The 19,840-nt window shown below is 35.0% G+C and overlaps 1 protein-coding gene across 4 annotated transcripts in view; it reads right to left on the reverse strand.

Annotated features, from left to right (window-relative positions):
• Positions 1 to 19,840, reverse strand: part of SPDYA (speedy/RINGO cell cycle regulator family member A) — a 33,195-nt gene that overhangs the window by 4,621 nt on the left and 8,734 nt on the right. For all 4 annotated transcript variants that reach the window (XM_023619312.2, XM_023619313.2, XM_023619311.2 and 1 more), the window contains 3 exons: positions 19,612 to 19,697; positions 12,516 to 12,687; positions 3,119 to 3,413 (listed from right to left, as the gene is read on the reverse strand). In XM_023619312.2, coding sequence (XP_023475080.1) covers positions 3,119 to 3,413; positions 12,516 to 12,687; positions 19,612 to 19,697 — 553 coding nt within the window. The remainder of the gene's footprint in view (positions 1 to 3,118; positions 3,414 to 12,515; positions 12,688 to 19,611; positions 19,698 to 19,840) is intronic.

Genomic DNA, 19,840 nt, shown 5'->3' on the forward strand with positions numbered 1-19,840 from the left:
AGAGTCAGAGACCTGGGTTCAAATGTCACACCACCACCTTGGGCAAATTATTTAACCTCTCTAAGCCTCAGTTTCCTTATCTGCAAAGTGGAGATAACAGTATTTACCTTAGGGTTGGCTGTGAATATTAAGTGAGATTATGAATGTAAAATGCTTAGCATATTGCCTGGAACATTTTAAACATCTAGTATTATAAGGATCAAAGAGTGTAGGCAAAAAGAGCTGGGAGAGAGGGAAGAGATACTAAAAGGCAATTCTTATTTTATATTTAGCTTTATGGTAGACCTTGCTTACCTTCAAATATGAGTGAACTGATAAAAATGATGCTTGGAAGTGTTGCAAGGGAAGAGATTACACTGTCAGTCAAATTTGTTTAGTAATTACTGTGGCCAGGGAATGGAACAATGACTGAGGCATGATCCCTATCTTGAAGAGTCTTAAGGGTCTAGTTTCTCTTTTAGTAAAACTCCAGTAGCCAATCACTGCTAATTTCATAAAGATGTGGTAAAAATAAATAGAGGAAATTCTGAAATAACGTGGGTCTCATCATAAAGTTAGAAAGAACCATAAGAAATCTGTCAGTCCTATCTTCAGATGGGTGAAAATCTGGAGACAGGCTTTGTAAGAAGTGAAAAGGATCACTGCTAGTAGAATATTATTCTGGTTCTGTTTCAAATTGAGAAATGTCAGAGAAATACTCTACCTTTATAAATATAATTTGAATGAAAACTATGGTGTAATTGACTAAAAGTATTTCTAGTTCATATGATTATTTTCTAATTAATATACTATTCTAAGCACCTTAAATCCCAACAAAAATGAAATAAGCAAATTATGATACTCATACTACGTGATGATTAAAAATCAGGTTTTCAAAGACTAACTAATAGCATGGGGAAATGCTTTATGATAAGTGAAAAGAAGCAGGTGTAGATATAGTATGGCTCTAATTTTTTAAAAACAGGAAATAGAAATAGGGGCCAGCCCCATGGCTGAGTGGTTAAGTTCGCACGCTCCACTTCAGCGGCCCAGGGTTTTGCCAGTTCAGATCCTGGGCAGGAACATGGCACTGCTCATCAAGCCATCCTGAGGCGGCATCCCACATGCCACAATTAGAAAGACCCACAACTAAAAGTATACAACTATGTACCGGGGGGCTTTGGGGAGAAAAAGGAAAAATAAAATCTTTAAAGAAAAAGAAATAGAAAAATATAGTATTATAAAGCTATAGTAATCAAAATAGTATGGTATTGACATAAAAACAGACACATAGATCGATGGAACAGAATAGAGAACCCAGAAATAAACCCACACATATATGGTAGATTAATTAAAGGAGCCAAGAATATACAATAGGGAAAGGATAATCTCTTCAATAAATGGTGCTGGAAAAACTGGACAGCCACATGCAAAAGAATGAAACTGGACCACTATCTTACACCATGCACAAAAAATAAATTCAAAATGGATTAAAGACTTGAATGTAAGACCATAAGAAGTAGAAGAAAACGAGGTGAGCTCCTTGACATTGGTCTTGGCAATGGTTTTTTGGATTTGACACAAAAGGTAAAGCAACAAAAGCAAAAATAAACAATGGGACTACATCAAACTAAAAATTTCTGTACAGGAAAGGAAATCATCAACAAAATGAAAAGGCAACCTATAGAATGGGAGAAAATATTTGCAAATAATATATCTGATAAGGGGTTAATATCCAAAATATATAAAGAACTCATACAACTCAATAGAAAAAAATCCAATTTAAAAATGGGCAGAGGGACTGAATAGACATTTTTCCAAAGACAACATAAATGGCCAACAGATACACGAAAAGGTGTTCAGCACCACTAATTATCACGGAAGTGCAAATCAAAAGCACAATGAGATATTACCTCACACCTGTTAGAATCACTATTATCAAAAAGACAAGAAATAACAAGTGTTGGTGAGGATGTGGAGAAAAGGAAATCCTTGTACACTGTTGGCAGTAATGTAAATTGCTGCACCACTATGGAAAACAGTATGGAGGTTTCTCAAAAAATTAAAAACAGAACTACCATATGATCCACCAATTTCACTTCTGGGTTATTATCCAAGAAACAAAATCACTGTCTTGAAAAAGATTCCTGCACCTCCATGTTCATTGCAGCATTATTTACAACAGTCAAGACATGGAAACAACCTAAGTGTCCATCGATGGATGAATGGATAAAGAAAATGTGGTATATATATATACAATGGGATATCACTCAGCCATAAAAAAGGAGGAAGTCTTGCCATTTGTGACAACATGGATGAGGGCATTATGCTAAGTGAAATAAGACAGAGAAAAATACTTTGTGATCCTATACATGGAATCCTATATGTGGAATCTAAAAAAACCTGAACTCATAGATACAGAGAACCCATTGGTGGTTGCCAGAGGCAGAAGGTGGAAGGTGGTTAAAACGTACAAACTTCCAGTTATAAGATAAATAAGTATTTTATAGCATGGCGACTATAGTTAACAATACTATATTATATATTTGAAAGTTGCTAAGAGAGTAGATTTTAAAAGTTCTCATCACAAGGAAAAAAAGTGTAACTGTGGTGATGGATGTTAACTAAACTTGTGGAAATCATTTAGCAATATATACATATATCACATCATGTCGTACATCTAAAACTAATACAATGTTATATGTCAATTGTATCTCAATTTTAAAAAGTGTATAGAAGAAAACCAATAGTTACTCTCTGATAAAGCTAGATGGTGAGGTTACAAGTAAATTTATTTTCTTGAAACTTGTTTTGAATAAAATAAACATTTCAAAGAAAACGGTTCAGGTTCTTAAAATACGTAATACTTAAAATACTTGAGACCCATGGTGTATTAGGTTTCAATTTAACATAAGTCAAATTAAAAATCGTTTAGGTAAGCTACCACCAAACAGATACTGACAGAAGACAAAAAGTAGTAACTGAAAAGGGGAAAACTTTTGATAGTAATTAACTTAGTATATAAATATTTATATATAAATTATGTACCTCTGCTTGTAAGGACTGACTACAGATCAATAAATAACTTAGATTTATTAATAACTTGCATAAATCTAATTCTGACATCACCAAATCATACCTTGAGAACAGCTATAAGCTTGAGAAGTATCAACTACCATGTCCATTGAGAATGAGTTGTGTGAGTCCTGAGAATGTTTATCCATCACCTCTACTGTATCACTGGATGAAGATGATGAAGACAATCCCAGTCTAACATATCTTCCTTTTTTACCACAGAGTGAACAATCCACCGGTGTGGCACTAGGTCCCCGGGGCAGTTGAATTTCATCTCTGTTGTAGTTTCTAACAGCTCCACTGTGATGCACAGAGCGTTCTCGTTGCCATATATAATGGGTTGGAGCAATGGCCATAACCTATAGTGGAAAGCTTTCTTTTAGAATTTTAATAAGATTTTAAAATTTTGTAAAATTAAGTACAAAAATTATAACTCAAGAACAGCTATCTCTAAAACTAGATCTAAAAACCCAAGCTACAAATGTTTAAAAAAAAAAAGCATCTCCAGATACGGCAAAATTACCTATAAAGTGATTTGTCGCTTTGGTCCTTAAGATAATAATTGACAAAGTATTTAAATTATTTCAAATAGGAAATAGGACTGAAGCCACCTTCCAGGTTTTTCAATTCTGAATATTCTAAGTTTGGGAAAGATAATACAATTAGCCCAAAACAATACATAATTCTTAATTTTGGAATATATTGGGTTGAAAATATTTTTAATTTAAGTTTCCAACTATGTATGTTAGGCTAATCTTAAAATGTTTGCAGTCATGCCAAGGGATATGGTGAATTAGAACACAGGTAAGTTACTTTGCCTCTCTGTTCCTCAGTTTCCTTGTCTGTAATATGGAGAGAATAATAGTGTCTATTTTAGAGGGTTGTTGCATGGATTAGATGAGGAATTATTTATAAAGCACTTAAGATTCCTCACTACATATAAGGCATTGTTCTCTATGGTTTGTTACACACAACATTGCCTTTAGAATCAGGATAGATATAGATGTATGATCCTGGGCAAGTTACTTAACCTTTCTGAGGCTCAATTTCTTCACATCTAAAATGAGGATACTATCTGCCTCAGGACTGTTCTGAGGATCAGATATGTGTAAAATCCTTGTCATATAGTAAGCATCTGGAAAATGATAGCCATTTAAGAAGTCAAGCTAGGAAAGTGTATCTATGTTCTGACCTCATGATGTCTAAAACTTCTAAGCAAAATGTTAGAATGTTACTTCTAAGCAAAAATGTTTAGTTGCAGTTATGAATGACTCAAAGTAAATGAGAACTGTAGAATTTGAGAGCTAGGTGGTACCTTATTAATTGCCTAGACCAGTGATTTTGAAACTGTTTTGAGAAGCCCCCAGGTTTCACTATATTAGAGGTTCCAGGAGGTGCTAAGGGAAGACAGAACAAGTAGAGAAGCTTAACTTTGGGAATTGTATGTAAAATTTTGTTTGGAAAGAAAGAAGGCTTTTGCTGTTAAAAATGAAAACTTCCTTAAAATCCCCAGATTAAGACCATTCCCCTCAGAAAATGGGGTATTGTGGCTTCCCCCAAGAAAATGGCATAAGGAATACTAGCCATGCTAATTTTTTAAAGTATATTTTAGGATTACATTTATTTTATAATCCACTTCTTAAATCTTTCAAAAAAGCTTTCAACCAAAGACATGTAATAAAGTTACATATCTTTAAAAAGGTAGAAATAAAGATGTTAACTTTAACTGTAAAAACTTCTGTAACAATGTAAAACTAGGTTCAGAGTTACCTAAGGTGAGGAAGTAGAATATCAGAATTTCTTATTCCTTCTATATTTATGTACTGTTTTTTCCTCAACACTTCTATATCTTTATTTCCCATGTCTGGAATGTCGTCTCCTTTTGCCTTAGCATTGCTTTTTCTTCAGTGCCCAGTGTAAGTCCCATCTTTCTAAAAACTCCAGCTCTCAGGTTTTCTTGTTAATGCTTTTATTAGGACTTTTAGCATATAAGTATCTAGTACTCAGATATATCTTTTTATGCATGTAACCTATTCTACTGAAAGTCTCCTCTGGGCAGGAATAGTCTCTTATACACCTATCAAATGCCCTCCACACAATATTATGCAGTCATTAAATATTTCTTAATGATAGATGAAAATAATTCAGAATTAGAGGCCACTGACATTATGAATTTTTTTATTGAGTTCATAATAGTTTACCACGTTGTGAAATTTCAGTTGTACGTTATTATTTGTCCATCACCATCTATGTGCTCCCCTTCACCCCCTGTGCCCTCCCTCCAGCCCCCTTCCCCTGGTAACCACCGAACTGTTTATTTGTCCGAGTGTTTGTTTAACTTCCACATGGGTAAAATCATAGGGTGTTTGTCTTTCTCTGTCTGGCTTATTTCACTTAACATAATACCCTCCAGGTCCATCCATGTTGTTGTGAATGAGATGATTCTTTTTTATGGCTGAGTAGTATTCCATTAGATATATGCCACATCTTCTTTATCCAATCATTGGTCCATGGGCACTTGGGTTGCTTCCATGTCTTGGCTATTGTGGATAATGCTGCAGTGCACATAGGGGTACCTAAGTCATTTTGAATTGTTGATTTCATGTTCTTTGAATAGATACCCAGTAGTGGGATAGCTGGGTCATATGGTATTTCTATTTTCTTAGTTTTTTGAGAAATCTCCATACTGTTTTCCATAGTGGCTGCACCTGTTTGCATTCCCACCAGCAGTGAATGAGGGTTCTCTCCTCTACACACCCTCTCCAACATTTGTTATTTTCTGTCTTAGAGATTATAGCCATTCTAACAGGTGTAAGGTGGCATCTTAGGGTAGTTTTGATTTGCATTTCTCTCATGATTAGTGATGTTGAACATCTTTTCATGTGCCATTATGAACTTTTGAAAATGTGATTTTTGGAGGAACTCTACAGCAGTCTAGTGAGAAGAGCAGAAGGATATACAAAGAGCACAAAATAGAAAATTTGGTAAACTGTTTTTTCTGCAATAAGCTATAGACATAGTCTCTCCACGTTAACCCAGCTAGAAAAATGTGTGCACACTTTTTTACTTTTAAATATATAGTTTACATATATTTTATACACATACATTTAGAATGTTATTGTGATAACACTGAATTAAAAAGAAAACTGTACCAGGGTTAAGAGAGCAGAATTTTGGTCTTAATTCTATTAGTTCTATGACCTTAAGCAAATTACATAACTTTCTGGGCCACAGGGTGTCTTTAATATATGAAAAAACAGGTCACTTACAGTCCTCAAATTCTGTGATTCTATGAAAGTGACTTTTCTGAAGCACTGGTAGCACCTGAACTACTAGAAACATTATCTTAGTTTTTACTTTGTCTTACTCTTCTGTCATTTTTAGTGATTTTTTTTTGATGCCTCTGTGGTGTTCTTAAAATTTAATACTTGATACTCTTGTTTTTCTCCATGTATACTCCTCTATATCTCAAGATAGTATAGTATAGGTGTTAAAAGCACTGACTTTGGCGTCAGACTGCCTAGATTTGAATACTGGTGTGGTGCTTTACTAATTGTGTGACCTTAGAGAATTCATTTAGTCTCTCTGTGCCTGTTTTCTCATCTGGGATTACCTAGCTATCTGCAGGAATTGTGAAAGTTAATACATGTGCAGTACTTAGAACAGTGCCTAACAAGTGCTCAAAAAGTATTAACATTACTTTCACCTTGGCTCTTTTATCTACGCTACCAAGCTTTAAACATCACTTATATGTGATGACTCATGTTACTCATACCTGTTGACCATTCACTTATTCAATTATCACCTTAAATTTATATGTCTAATACCAAATTCCTTATCTTCCAGTAAACCAGTTTGCTTTAGCCTTTCCTGTTTCCATTATGGAATCAATTACTCTTTCTGTTATATAGATTTGAAACTCTTGACAGCTCACTCTCCCATATGACCTATTTCCAACTGGTCACCAAGTAATTACAATTATAATTTTGTAACATTTATTTTTCTTCAGCACTAGCTTTACATCTTGCTTCCTGACCTATAGCGAGTTTAGGATTTTCCAGTACCTTCCCTATACTGGGTCCCTTCTGCATACTGTCATTGGATTATTTTCTTCAAAACACTGCTTATATCACATCACTGCTTTCTAAATTCCTATAGTAGTAGCTGATAGAGAAATCAGCTATGATGATATTATGCCATCTAGGCCAGAGTACATAACAAGAATAGAGAAAAGCTTCCTCTTGATAAAATTGCTACCTCCTGTGATGCATAAAGGGGCTAGAATTGGAGTCTAAGTCTTTTCATCAGATTGACATCCTTCATAATCTGTGAGTCAATCTGGAAAGCTATAATCAACCTAAATAAATTCTACCTCAGAGGAGCTGGTCTCCAAAAAGGTAAGCTGATTGTAGAAAGATAAGATCAGAATAAGTAGGGAAATAGTCTACTTTTTTCTGGAGCAGCCCTACATATATTTTTCAATTTAATCATACCTCATCTCATTCCAAAAAAAGATTTAAGGCAGCTGACAAAAAAAGCAAATGAAACTTTTTTTTCTTTAAGCTAGAACCCTGAAGGGAAAATCTGGTTAAAGGAAGAAAGCAGACGTGCCAGTAACGAAGGGTAAGAGTGATGTGGTTAAGGATAAAGCCTGGCGCTTAGCTTCTTTGCAGCAGGAAAGATTTTTTTAAAAAGGAGACAAATTACAAAATTCATATTATCTGAAAGGAGAGAATTAGGTTTTTTTAGACAACGGTGTATAATGGAAAGAGTGCTCAGTTTAAGTACTACCTAGCCCTGCCACTTATTAACTGAATGACTATGGATAAATCACCACCTTTCTAAGCCAGTTGCTTCCTCTAAAAAAATGGAGAGAATACTTATGCTATTTAATTCATGAGATAAAATAATAGATATAAATGCATTTTCTAAACTAACCAATATGAGAGGTGGAGGCTAGATGTCAGAGAAAACAGAACACTGGGAAATCATTAGATGTGAAGTCAAGTTCTGGTTCTGCCACTTAGCTGATGTATGATCTTGAGTAACTCTCAATCTCCTCGCTCCTCTGTTTCATCAGCTGTAAAATGAGAATGCTACAGCCTTCACAGGTAATTTTTGTGAGGATAAAAAAGATAATTTATATGAAAATATTTGTGAATTTGTAAAGCACAATGCAAATGTAGAGTATTATTATTGTAAGCCAGTTTGTAGCTACAGTCATAACTTGGGTTGATTTTAGGATATGAGACTAAAGAAATGGGTTGGCAGTATGACAGAACAGGGCTGTCAATAACAAATTCATAGAATTCTTAACTAAATTTCTAACAGCATGTCTTGCTACTTTAACACAGCAAACTGCAGGGCAAGGATGTGTAATACTTCTTTATAATATATCACAATAAAGACACTGAACTTACTGTCTTATTCATAATTTAGCTGTTGAATGAGTACTTAAGAGAACAGGATAAAATCTACTAAGTAATTGCCTTTCCTATGCACCAACATGATTCAAATGTACCTGGTTGGAACTGGGAAAAAAAATAGCTTATCTATATGCCAATAGAATAAGGGGCAGTGCTAAGTGAGCTCAGTGAAGAATTGTTTTATAGTTTATTGTTTTTCTATTTCATGGATAAAAAGGTATGAAAAAGAATTCAAAGCTTTAAGTTCCATTCATTCTCTCAGCCAGCAATATTTACTGAGTACCTACTATATTCCAGGCACTGTTCTAGGCACTGGAGATACAATAAGAACAAAATAAAGACCATGCCCTTTTGGAATTTATATTCTAGTAGGGGGAAATGGACAATAGCAAGATAAATAAGTAAAACAGAGTGTTATATGGTGGTTAAGTGCTATGAAGAAAACCGAGAAAAGGAATACAGAGTAACAGTAGGAGGTCTACTTAACAGCTTTATTGAGACTTAACTCAAATACCGTACAATTCACCCACTTAAAATGTACAATTCAATGGCTTTTTAGTATATTCAGAGTACCACAACCATTACCAGTCTTTTTTAGAACATTTTCACCACTCCATAAAGATCCCTGGTAAAAATCCCTGGTAACCACTAATCTACCTTGTTTCTTTGGATTTTATTCTAGACAGTTCATATAAATGGAATCATACAATATGTGGTTCTTTGTGACCAGCTTCTTTCGTTTAACATGTTTTCAGGGTTCATCCATGTTATAGCATGTGTCAGTTCTTCATTCCTTTTAATTGCCAAGTAATATATCATTGTATGGATATACCATATTTTGTTTACCCCTTCGTTAGTTGATAGACATTTGGGTTTTCACTTTTTGACTATAATGAATACTGCTATGAACATTCATGTACAAGTTTTTGTGTGGACACAGTTTTCATTTCTTTTGGGTATATAAGTAGGTGTGGAATTACTGGGTCATATAGTAACTCTACGTTTAGCCTTTTGAGGTACTGCCAGACTGTTGTCCAAAGCAACTATGCCATTTTACAGTACTACCAGAGGTGTATGAGGGTTCCAGTTTCTTCACATCCTTGCTAACACTTATCTTTTTTATTACAACCACCCTAGTGGGTGTGAAGTGGTTTTGGTTTTGCATTTCTCTGATGGCTAATGATGTTGAGCATCTTCTCATGTGCTTTTTTGCCCACTTGTATATCTTCTTTGGGAGAAATGCCTATTCAGATCCTTTGCCCTTTTTAAAATTGAGTTGTTTTTTTATTACTGAGTTGTAAGAACTCTTTATATACTCTATATACAAATTCCTTATCAGACTGATGATTTGTAAAAAATTTCTTCCATTTTATTGAATGTCTCTTCACTTTCTTGATGGTGTCCTTTGAAGGATAAAAGTTTTAACTTTTGACGATGTCCACTTTATATTTTCTTTTGTTGCTTGTACATTTTCTTTTGTTCTTATATCCAAGAAATCTAATCCAAGGTCATGAAGATTTACCCGTTTTCTTTTTACAGCTTTTAGCTTACATTTAGGTCTTTGATCCATTTTGAGTTAGTTTTTATATATGATATGAAGCAGAGGTCCAACTGCATGCTTTTGCATGTGGATATCCAGTTGTCCCAGCACCATTTGTTGAAGACTATTCTTTCCTCATTGAATCTTCTTGGTACTCCTTCTCAAAATTCAATTGAACATAAATGTGAGGGTTTATTTCTGGACTCTTCAATTTTCTTCCATTGAGGGAGATACTACTTGATATAGAATGGTAAGGAAAGGTTTCTCTGAGCTTACATTTAAGCAGAGTCCTGAATGGAGTGAGGAAGTGAAGCATACTGATATCTGGGGAAAAAGCGTTCCAGGTAATGGGATGGCAAGTGCAAAGACTCTGAAGTGGGAGTGTCCTTGCTGTGTTTGAGGAAGAGCAAGGCAGCCAATGTGACTGGAATGGAGTGAGAAAGGATGGAAGATGAAGTCAAAGAGATAAGGGAGGAGAGTTGGCAGACCATGTAGAACCATGATAAGGACTTTGCCTTTTACCCTATGTGAGATGGGAAGCCTCTGGAGGGTTTTGAGTAGAGGTGTCATGATTTGACTAACTTTCTAGAAGATTTACTCTCGCTACTGTATCAGGAATAGACTAGAGGAAGAAAGTTATAAGAGAGACTATTTGGAAGGTTATGGCAATAATTGAGGCAAGAGTTGAAGTAGGGTTTAGTAGTGGAGGTGGTAAAAAATGGTAAGATGCTGGATACTTTTAAGTTATGGATGTCTAGGGTGACAGTTTTTTGGCCTTAACAATGGATGAAGTTATTTATTAACATGTGGAAGACTGCAGGAGGAGCAGGTTTGGAGGTCTATGTGGAAGAATCAGAAGCTCAATTTTCGGCATATTAAATTTTATTATCTACTAGATAATGAGATATTAGTAAGAAACTTGATATACAGATCTGGAATTAGGGGCGAGATCTGTTAGTTCTCAGTGTTGAAGCCTTGAAAGACTAAACTTTTCTGTAAATCCATTTAGAACTGTCTAAAACTTTTTAGTCTTTTATACAAACAATGTAAAAGTCTTTTACAGACATGATGTTGCCATTAAGCCACATCATTCTCTGGCTCTTTAATAGCCTGGTGTCAGCAACTGAGGTAATTCCAGCTCCAATAGTGTAAATTAAAGTTGTTGCAGTTAAAATGCTAGTAGTTGTATCTTAGGAGAGGGTGGGCAGTTTGCCATGAGGTGAACATTGCTTATCCTGGCTTCTTGCTTCTGGTGCCCCCTCCATGCCCTTAGCTGAGTGTCCCATGGGGCTTGAAGCATTTACTCTGAAAAAATCAGAGTGTTCAAATAAGGCTCACTATCATGTCCAACAATGGCAGCTGGTGTGCAAAACCCACTCCTGACCTGGGGAGATAGTGACAAAAAATAACAATACAGGACTCTTTCAGTGTCCTGTAACTGGAATGAGTAATTTAAATCGTATAATGAGGATGGATCCATTAATTTGGGAGGGCCGTATATACCCAATTTCTCATATTTTCTATTGAATGTAATCTGGTAAAGACTTAACCTGCTGTATACTCTTGTAAGCTTTTTCTGAATCCTTTTATTTCCCCCAACATTTAACAATCCTCCTAATTTAATCCACAAATATGCATACTTGCCTTATCTTCATCTCATTAATAAATATAATTAACAAGGTTAGTTCTGCACAGAGTTCTTTGACACATGTCTAAAGTCTTCCCTCAGGTTTGACACTAATCCATTAATTCGCTCTTTTGGCCTATAGTCACTTAACTGTATATAACTTCATTTAATTACAGTATTATATAGTGTATATTTACCAGACTTTTCTGAAATAGTACTGGCTTACAGTAATCAGTGCCTTCCATTTAACTTTCTATTCTAGAATTTTTCTTTAGTTTGAAACATTAACTTTCTTCTTTATTGAAAACCAGAACATTAAATAAAATAACCGACCTTTTAATTTTTAGTGTCTTTCTGCTTTATTTTAATAGAATCTGGCATCAAGGAAACTCACTTTATCTATTCTTTGTGAAAAGAGGTATGGTTTTTAAGCATATTTAAATTTACTTAAATGTTATACCATGCAGTTCGCATTTCAATCTTGGGAACTTGAAATTTCATATATTTTATTTAATGGAAATTGTTATTCAACTCCAGTGTTATTACCATAAGATATTTTGGAATGTGTACACTGTCCTTTCCCAATATATTTGGTGATCTTTTAAGACAAGAGAAACACACTAAAATAAAAGTACTTACTACAGAAATAGACTGCTCTGAAAAACAGAAATGACAATTTTTAATTATTGTGGTGTGAAAGTGAAACATGACCACTGTGATACAAAAGTTGTACTCGTGTTAACCATGAAAGTTAATGGTCTACCCTTAAATATACAAAAATTGAAACATTAGAAGCACATTAACAAACAAGGAAAATTACATAAACAGAAGACAGAGATTACATATATAAAGTATCTTAAAATCTTACCTCCTCACAGCATCGCCTGCTTACAATAGCCCTATAGTCAATTCTATCCCAGAGTTGGTCCCTTAACTTTAAGAAATTAGGGAACAATTTTCTCCAGTTTTTCCCTAAAGCCCATGGAAAAATTTCATATTTGGATTCTTCTTCATCTTCTTCAACTGTATTAGCCAGATACCTAATAAAGAAGACCAACAACTCAAAAAAGAAATGGGTAAAGGACAAGAAATAGGCAGTTCATAAAAAAATGCAAATTGCTTATAAACACATACAATCACAACCATACGCACTCACAACTAGAATATACAACTATGTACTAGGGGGCTTTAGGGAGAAGAAGGGAAAAAAAAAGAGAAGATTGGCAGCAGTTGTTAGCTCAGGTGCCAGTCTTTTAAAAAAAAAAAACAAAACCACACACATAGAAGATATTCAACTTTACACATAATTAAAGAAATGTAGATCAAAAATTGAGATACAGAGGCCAGCCCAGTGGCATAGTGGTTAAGTTTGGGTGCTCCACTTCCACAGCCTGGGGTTCGCTGGTTCAGAGCCTGGGCGCGGATGTACAGACCACTTGTTAAGCCATGCTGTGGTGGCATCCCACATACAAAATAGAGGAAGACTGGCACAGATAGTTAGCTCAGGACCAATCTTCCTCACCAAAAAAAAAAAAAAAAAAAAAAAAACCAAAAAACTGAGATACAATGAATTTTACCCTGTTGAGTTCTGAATATTTTTGTATTCCTAGAAATCTTGAGCTTTGTTCTAGGAATGCAGATGTTACTTGGCAACAGTCTGATCCTCTCAGGTCTTGCTTTTATGATTTGTTAGGTGGATCTGGAGCAATGTTCAGTCTGGAGCTACTTATTCCCCACTACTGAGGCAAGACATTCCTGAGTACTCTACTCAATATCCTGTGAATTATGAGTTTTTTCTCTCTGGCGGGTGGGAACAGGCACTATTTACAGTCCTGGGTGAATGTTAGGTACTGTCCCCTCTAAGCCTTTCTTATGGTCTTTCCCCACGTTCAGGTAGTTTCCTTATACACATATGGAAATAAGTATCTTGCCATATACTGGAGGGGGATCAGGCATGCACAGAAGCAGGAAAACACGACCCATAATAAGAGGAATAATCAACCAAAACTGACACACATGGTAGAAGTAACAGACAAGGACATTAAAACAGTTATAATTATTCCAGATGTTCAAAAAGATAAGTAGACACATTGAAAGTGTACTTCTAAAGATGAAAACTATGTGTATAATGAAAAATACAAAGTGAGACTAATAGCAGATCAAATATTGCAGACTATCCAAAATGAAACACACAGAGAAAAAAACAAAAATATGAACAGAGCATCAATGAGCTGTGATTTAACTTAAAGCAGGCTAATAAAGGTGAAACTGGAGTCCCTAAAGGGTAGTGGGTGGACAGAAAAAATATTTGAAGAAATAATGGCTGAAAATTTTTTATTTTTTTTGCTCAGGAAGATTAGTCCTGAGCTAACATCTATGCCAGTCTTCCTTTATTTTTTTATATGTGGGTCACCACCACAGCATGGCTGACAAGTGGTGTAGGTCTGCACCTGGAATCTGAACCTGTGAACCCAGGCCACCGAAGCAAAGCATGCCAAATTTAACCACTAGGCCACCGGGCTGGCCCTGAACATTTTTGAAATTTGATGAAAATTATAAATTCACAAAGAAGCTCAATGAACCCCAAAGCACAAAACATGAAGAAAATTACACCAAGGCCCATCATAATCAAATTGCTCAAAACTAGTGATAAAAATCTTAAAAGCAGTCATAAAATAAAACACATGTTAGATAACACAGGAACAGAGGTATGGAGATTTCCCTAATCCCCCAGGATATCCAATGGGAAACAACACAAGCCCCATAGATGACTTTCCAAGAAAAATGGGCAACTTACGATAAAAAATTACAAAACACATAAGAGAACAAGTTACCATGAGCAGAAACAAACCCTGAAGTCTGAAGATACTGGAATTAATAGACAAACACCAAAGAAAGGGAGGTCTTAAAAGCAGTGAGAAAGGAAGGCAGGGTCAGTCCCAGTTGCCTAGTGGTTAAGTTCAGCATGCTCCACTTCAGTGGCCTGGGTTTGGTTCCCAGGTGTGGACCTACACCAGTTATCTATCAGTGGCCATGCTGTGGGTGGCAGCTCACATACAAAAAGAGGAAGATTGGCAGCAGATGTTAGCTCAGGGCAAATCTTCCTCAGCAAACAAAACAAAACAAACAAAAATAAAGAAAGAAAGGAAGGCAAATGATCTCAAGTGGAAGGTTTGAGATGCAAGAAAGAATAGTAAGCAAAGATATAAATATGTGGGTAAATCTATTTTTTCTTTTTTTGCTGAAGAAGATTTGCCCTGAGTTAACACCTGCTGCCAATCTTCCTCTTTTTGTATGTGAGCCAAACCCACAGCATGGCCACTGACAGATGAGTGGTGTAGGTCTGTGCCCGGGAACCGAACCCAGGCCACCAAAGCGGAGCATGCCAAACTTAACCACTAGGCCACCAGGGCTAGCCCTAAATATGTGGGTAAATCTAAAATGTTGAATGTATAAAATAACAAGAATAATGTCTAACTTTTTGGAGGACATCAGGTAGAACTATAGAATTGCAAAACGAGAATATAAGTTGGGAAGGGGGTGATTAAGAGTTAAAATGCTTAAGGTTCTTGTGATTAAAAATAACTAGAGTAATTGCTAAAAGAATAGATGTACACTGTATAATTTCCAAACAAGTAGAGGAAAAAAAGATGTCAAAAAGTAAAATTTAGGGGCCAGCCTGGTAGCATAACAGTTGAGTTTGCGTGCTTCGCTTCAGCGGCCCAGGGTTCACCAGTTTGGATTCCCAGCACAGACCCATGTCCCACTTATCAAGCCATGCTGTGGCAGGTGTCCCACATATAAAATAGAGGAAGATGGGCACAGATGTTAGCTCAGAGCCAATCTTCCTCAGCAGGCAGATGTTAGCTCAGAGCTAATCTTCCTCAAAAAAAAAGAAAGTAAAAATTAAAAAAATCTCAATCAAAAAGAAGATAAAAATGGAGGGGGAAGAAGAAATAGAAAAAATGGGCATACAGAAAGTACATAACACGATGGTAAAAAAAAAATCCAAATATATAAGCAACAATAAAATATTATTCCGCAGTGAAAATAAGTGAACTACAGCTACACGTATCAATATAAGTGAATCTCAAAATCATATTATAAAGCAAAAGAAGGAAATTACAGAAGAATAGTACACGATTCCTTTATATACAGATCAAAAACCGAAAAAAACAAATAATATATTATTAGAGGTATATACATAGAATAAAGAAAAGTAAGAAAATGATTACTTGTGGAAGGGAGGGCTCTAATTGGGAAACTGTACTGTAACCTTCTAAGATTCTGGCAATATTCTATCATTGAGTTGCGTCATGGGTACACGAGTATTTGTTTTGCTTTAATTCTTTCACACACATACATACACACTCCACACACTCTTTTGTAGATATTTCACATTTAAAACTTTTTAAAGGCATACAAGTATATAATACACTTCTATTCATGTAATATACACACTGGTTCATATACAGAAAATCATTTCTAGACAGATAGAGATGAAACTGTTAATTGTCCTTGAGGAGCAAGGCCAAGGTGTTGAGAGAGGAGGAAGTCTTACTTTTAACTGTATACCCTCTTATGTACTTTTTTTAAAAAACCATGTGCATATTCATATTTAGTTACATTAATATAAAATGATCACCTACATATTACTTTATCCTCCCTCAAAATAATTGTACATATTTTAATATTACCTTATTATAAAGCACCTCATTGTCAAACCTATTCAGGAGTCAAATCATGTCTTCTGTGAAACTGCATAAAGTAATTTCTTACTTTAGTATCCTTGATAGTTCTCAGTGAGGGGTAGACAGAGCCAAAGGTTGGCCCCTTTCATGCTTGCTAAGTGAAACATGGAAAATCTATAATGTATTATGGTACTATGACATCAGGATTACATCAAGATTCTATTCTAGATTAACAATTTTTCAGTCTCAATGTGATGAAATATCTGTATCGCATACATGTAAGTTATCTTCTAATTTGAAATTAACTAGTTAGATTTTCCTGGAGCAGAGTTCATTTCTTTTGCATAATAGCTACGTTTATTCAAATAAAGAATTAAGAAGCTGTCATATGTTAGCCACTGAAGGATGCAAAAAAAGGTAATATACAGGTTTCTTGCCCTTAAGGAGCCTACAGTCAAGTAGAAGAGGCAAGTAAGTATGAAACAAATAACTGTAAAAGAGAATATGAAGAATGACAATAGAAGTTAGAGTGTTATAAGAATATATACAAAGGAAAAGAACTTGAGTTAGAATTGTGGCTGAGAAAATATTTAATGAGAAGAACTATTGAGTCAGGCTATACAAAAAGTATGATTAGATATAAAATGGAAATTATGATTCATGTTATTTTTAATATGTATCATATAATACAACATGCAATGCAACCGCATAGACTACTACATAGTGTAAGCTGACACAGTGCTTTACTGGTAATAACTTTACAAAAAAAGTCAAACAAATCCACTTTCAAGCATCCAGTAAAATTTAAACTAAAGCTTCTTTTGGTTTGTTTTTAATTTTCAGGTGAGAAAAAACTACAAAATAGATAGTGCATCAACATACACATATCATACAATACTAAGAGACACGTAAAAAGCAATATGGCTTAGTGGTCAGTGGCTGAATTAGACCACTGGCAACTCACACCTGAATTTGCGCCCCAGCTCTGCAGCTTACTAACTTTTGTGATCTTGGAAAGTACTTAATCTTCCTAAGTCTCAATTTCCTCATCTGTAAAATGGGGATAATTTAAAAATGTATCTCATAGGGGAGGTTCAATGAACTTACAAAAAACATTTTTGTGGTCCCTGTACATCATATCCAATATCAGCTAATACTATTATATTCTTCCAATTTAGCAATCAGCACCAAATTTTATACTAAGTTCATTTTTCCGTATGCATGGGGAAATTTGTCTCCTGATTACATGCAGAGATGAGTTTCTTCTAGTCCTATTTCTTGAATCACACTTTGATTCTGAATTAAACAGACTTTGAGTAAAAACTTACTCTTCAGTGCTAACAGCTGTTGTGGTATTCAACAAAGTTAGTATGAACTGTCTAATATAAAGTGAATGGAAGAACTGGAAAACAAATTACATTCCTTGGTCACAGTTTAGTGTGTAGAGTAAAACAGTTAGTGGATACTAAAGGTATCAGATATGAATAACTCCTGATATACAATGAGTACGTCCAAAGCATTTTCCACAAACTATTCAATGTAAAAGGACAATGATGATGATGACTTTTACTATATATTAACTGGAAATTTTAAAAGAATACTTTGGTTTTTAAAAAAGATCTAAGTCCAAAAGAGGAAAATTTGGGATAATTTATATGGAGTACTTTGAAAAATGTAAAGGTACAATACAAACTCAAGTGGAATACTGAGTAAATGTTAGGTATGTAGCAGGATAAGATCAGTGAAAAGAATATAAAACTATCCTATTAAAGTAAAAAACCTAGTTTTTATACAGGAAAGCCTTGTGCAAAGATATATATCTTGTTTTAAACCACCTCTGTTTTAAATAAGGTATCGTATATATTATAATTAACTACCACAAAACTCACTTAGTAGAACAAAGCTGTAGTAATCAAAACAGCATGGTACTGGTACAAAAACAGACACACAGATCAATGGAACAGAACTGAAAGCCCAGAAATAAAACCACACATCTCCGGACAGCTAATCTTCGACAAAGGAGCCAAGAACGTACAATGGAGAAAGGAAAGTCTCTTCAATAAATGGTGTTGGGAAAACTAGACAGCCACATGCAAAAGAATGAAAGTAAACCATTATCTTACACCATACACAAAAATTAATTCAAAATGGATTTAAGACTTGAAGGTAAGATGTGAAACCATAAAACACCTGGAAGAAAATATAGGCAGTATACTCTTTGACATCAGTCTTACCAGCATCTTTTCAGGTACTATGTCTACTCAAGCAAGGGAAACAAAAGAAAAAAACAAATGGGACCACATCAGACTAAAGAGCTTCTGCAAGGCAAAGGAAACCAGGAACAAAATGAAAAGACAACCCACCAACTGGGAGAAAATATTTGCAAATAGTATATCTGACAAGGGGTTAATCTCTAAAATATATAAAGAACCCATACAACTCAACAATAAAACAAACAACCCGATCAAAAAATGGGCAGAGGATATGAACAGACATTCTTCCAAAGAAGATATACAGATGGCCAACAGTCACATGAAAAGATGTTCAACATCACTAATCATTAGGGAAATACAAATCAAAACTACAACAAGATATCACCTTATACCTGTTAGAATGGCTATAATTACCAAGACAAAAAATAAATGTTGGAGAGGCTGTGGAGAAAAGGGAAGCTTCATACACTGCTGGCAGGAATGCAAACTGGTGCAGCCACTACGGAAAACAGTATGGAGATTTCTCAAAAAATTAAAAATAGAAATACCATATGACCCAGCTATGCCACTATGGGGTATTTATCCAAAGAACTTGAAATCAACAATTCAAAGAGACCTATGCACCCCATGTTCATTGCAGCATTATTCACAATAGCCAAGATATGGAAGCAACCCAAGTGCCCATCAACTGATGAATGGATAAAGAAGATGTGGTATGTATATACAATGGAATACTACTCTGTCAGAGAAAAAGATAAAATGTCCCATTTGCAACAACATGGATGGACCTGGAGGGTATTATGTTAAGTGAAATAAGCCAGACAGAGAAAGACAAACACCATATGATTTCACTCATATGTAGAAGATAAACAAACACATGGACAAAGAGAACAGATTAGTGGTTACCAGAGGGGAAGGGGGTTGGGGGGGAGGGTGGGCATAAGGGGTAAAAGGGCACATATATATGGTGACTGACAAATAATAACGTAACCTGAAATTTCACAATGTTATAAACTATTACTAAAATTTTAAAAAATCACTTAGTAGAAAGCATACTTACAGAGCAGTAAAGAAATTTATCCTGGTATGCTCATTTATAGTAAATTTAGCCCTCTTGAAATAAACAAAGGTCATAGCCAAAAGATACTATGGGGAAAAAAGTTAAAAATTAATATTAACGTTTTGCTTTCATAAGTAAAACTGCTTTAAAAGTTACCTTTAAGATGAATAATAAGCTAAAACAATAAAGGATTATTTATCCTTATTATAGAATTATCTATTTGAGTCCT

Source organism: Equus caballus, chromosome 15 (genome assembly GCF_041296265.1).
Source record: "Equus caballus isolate H_3958 breed thoroughbred chromosome 15, TB-T2T, whole genome shotgun sequence".
Taxonomy (NCBI): Eukaryota; Metazoa; Chordata; class Mammalia; order Perissodactyla; family Equidae; genus Equus; species Equus caballus.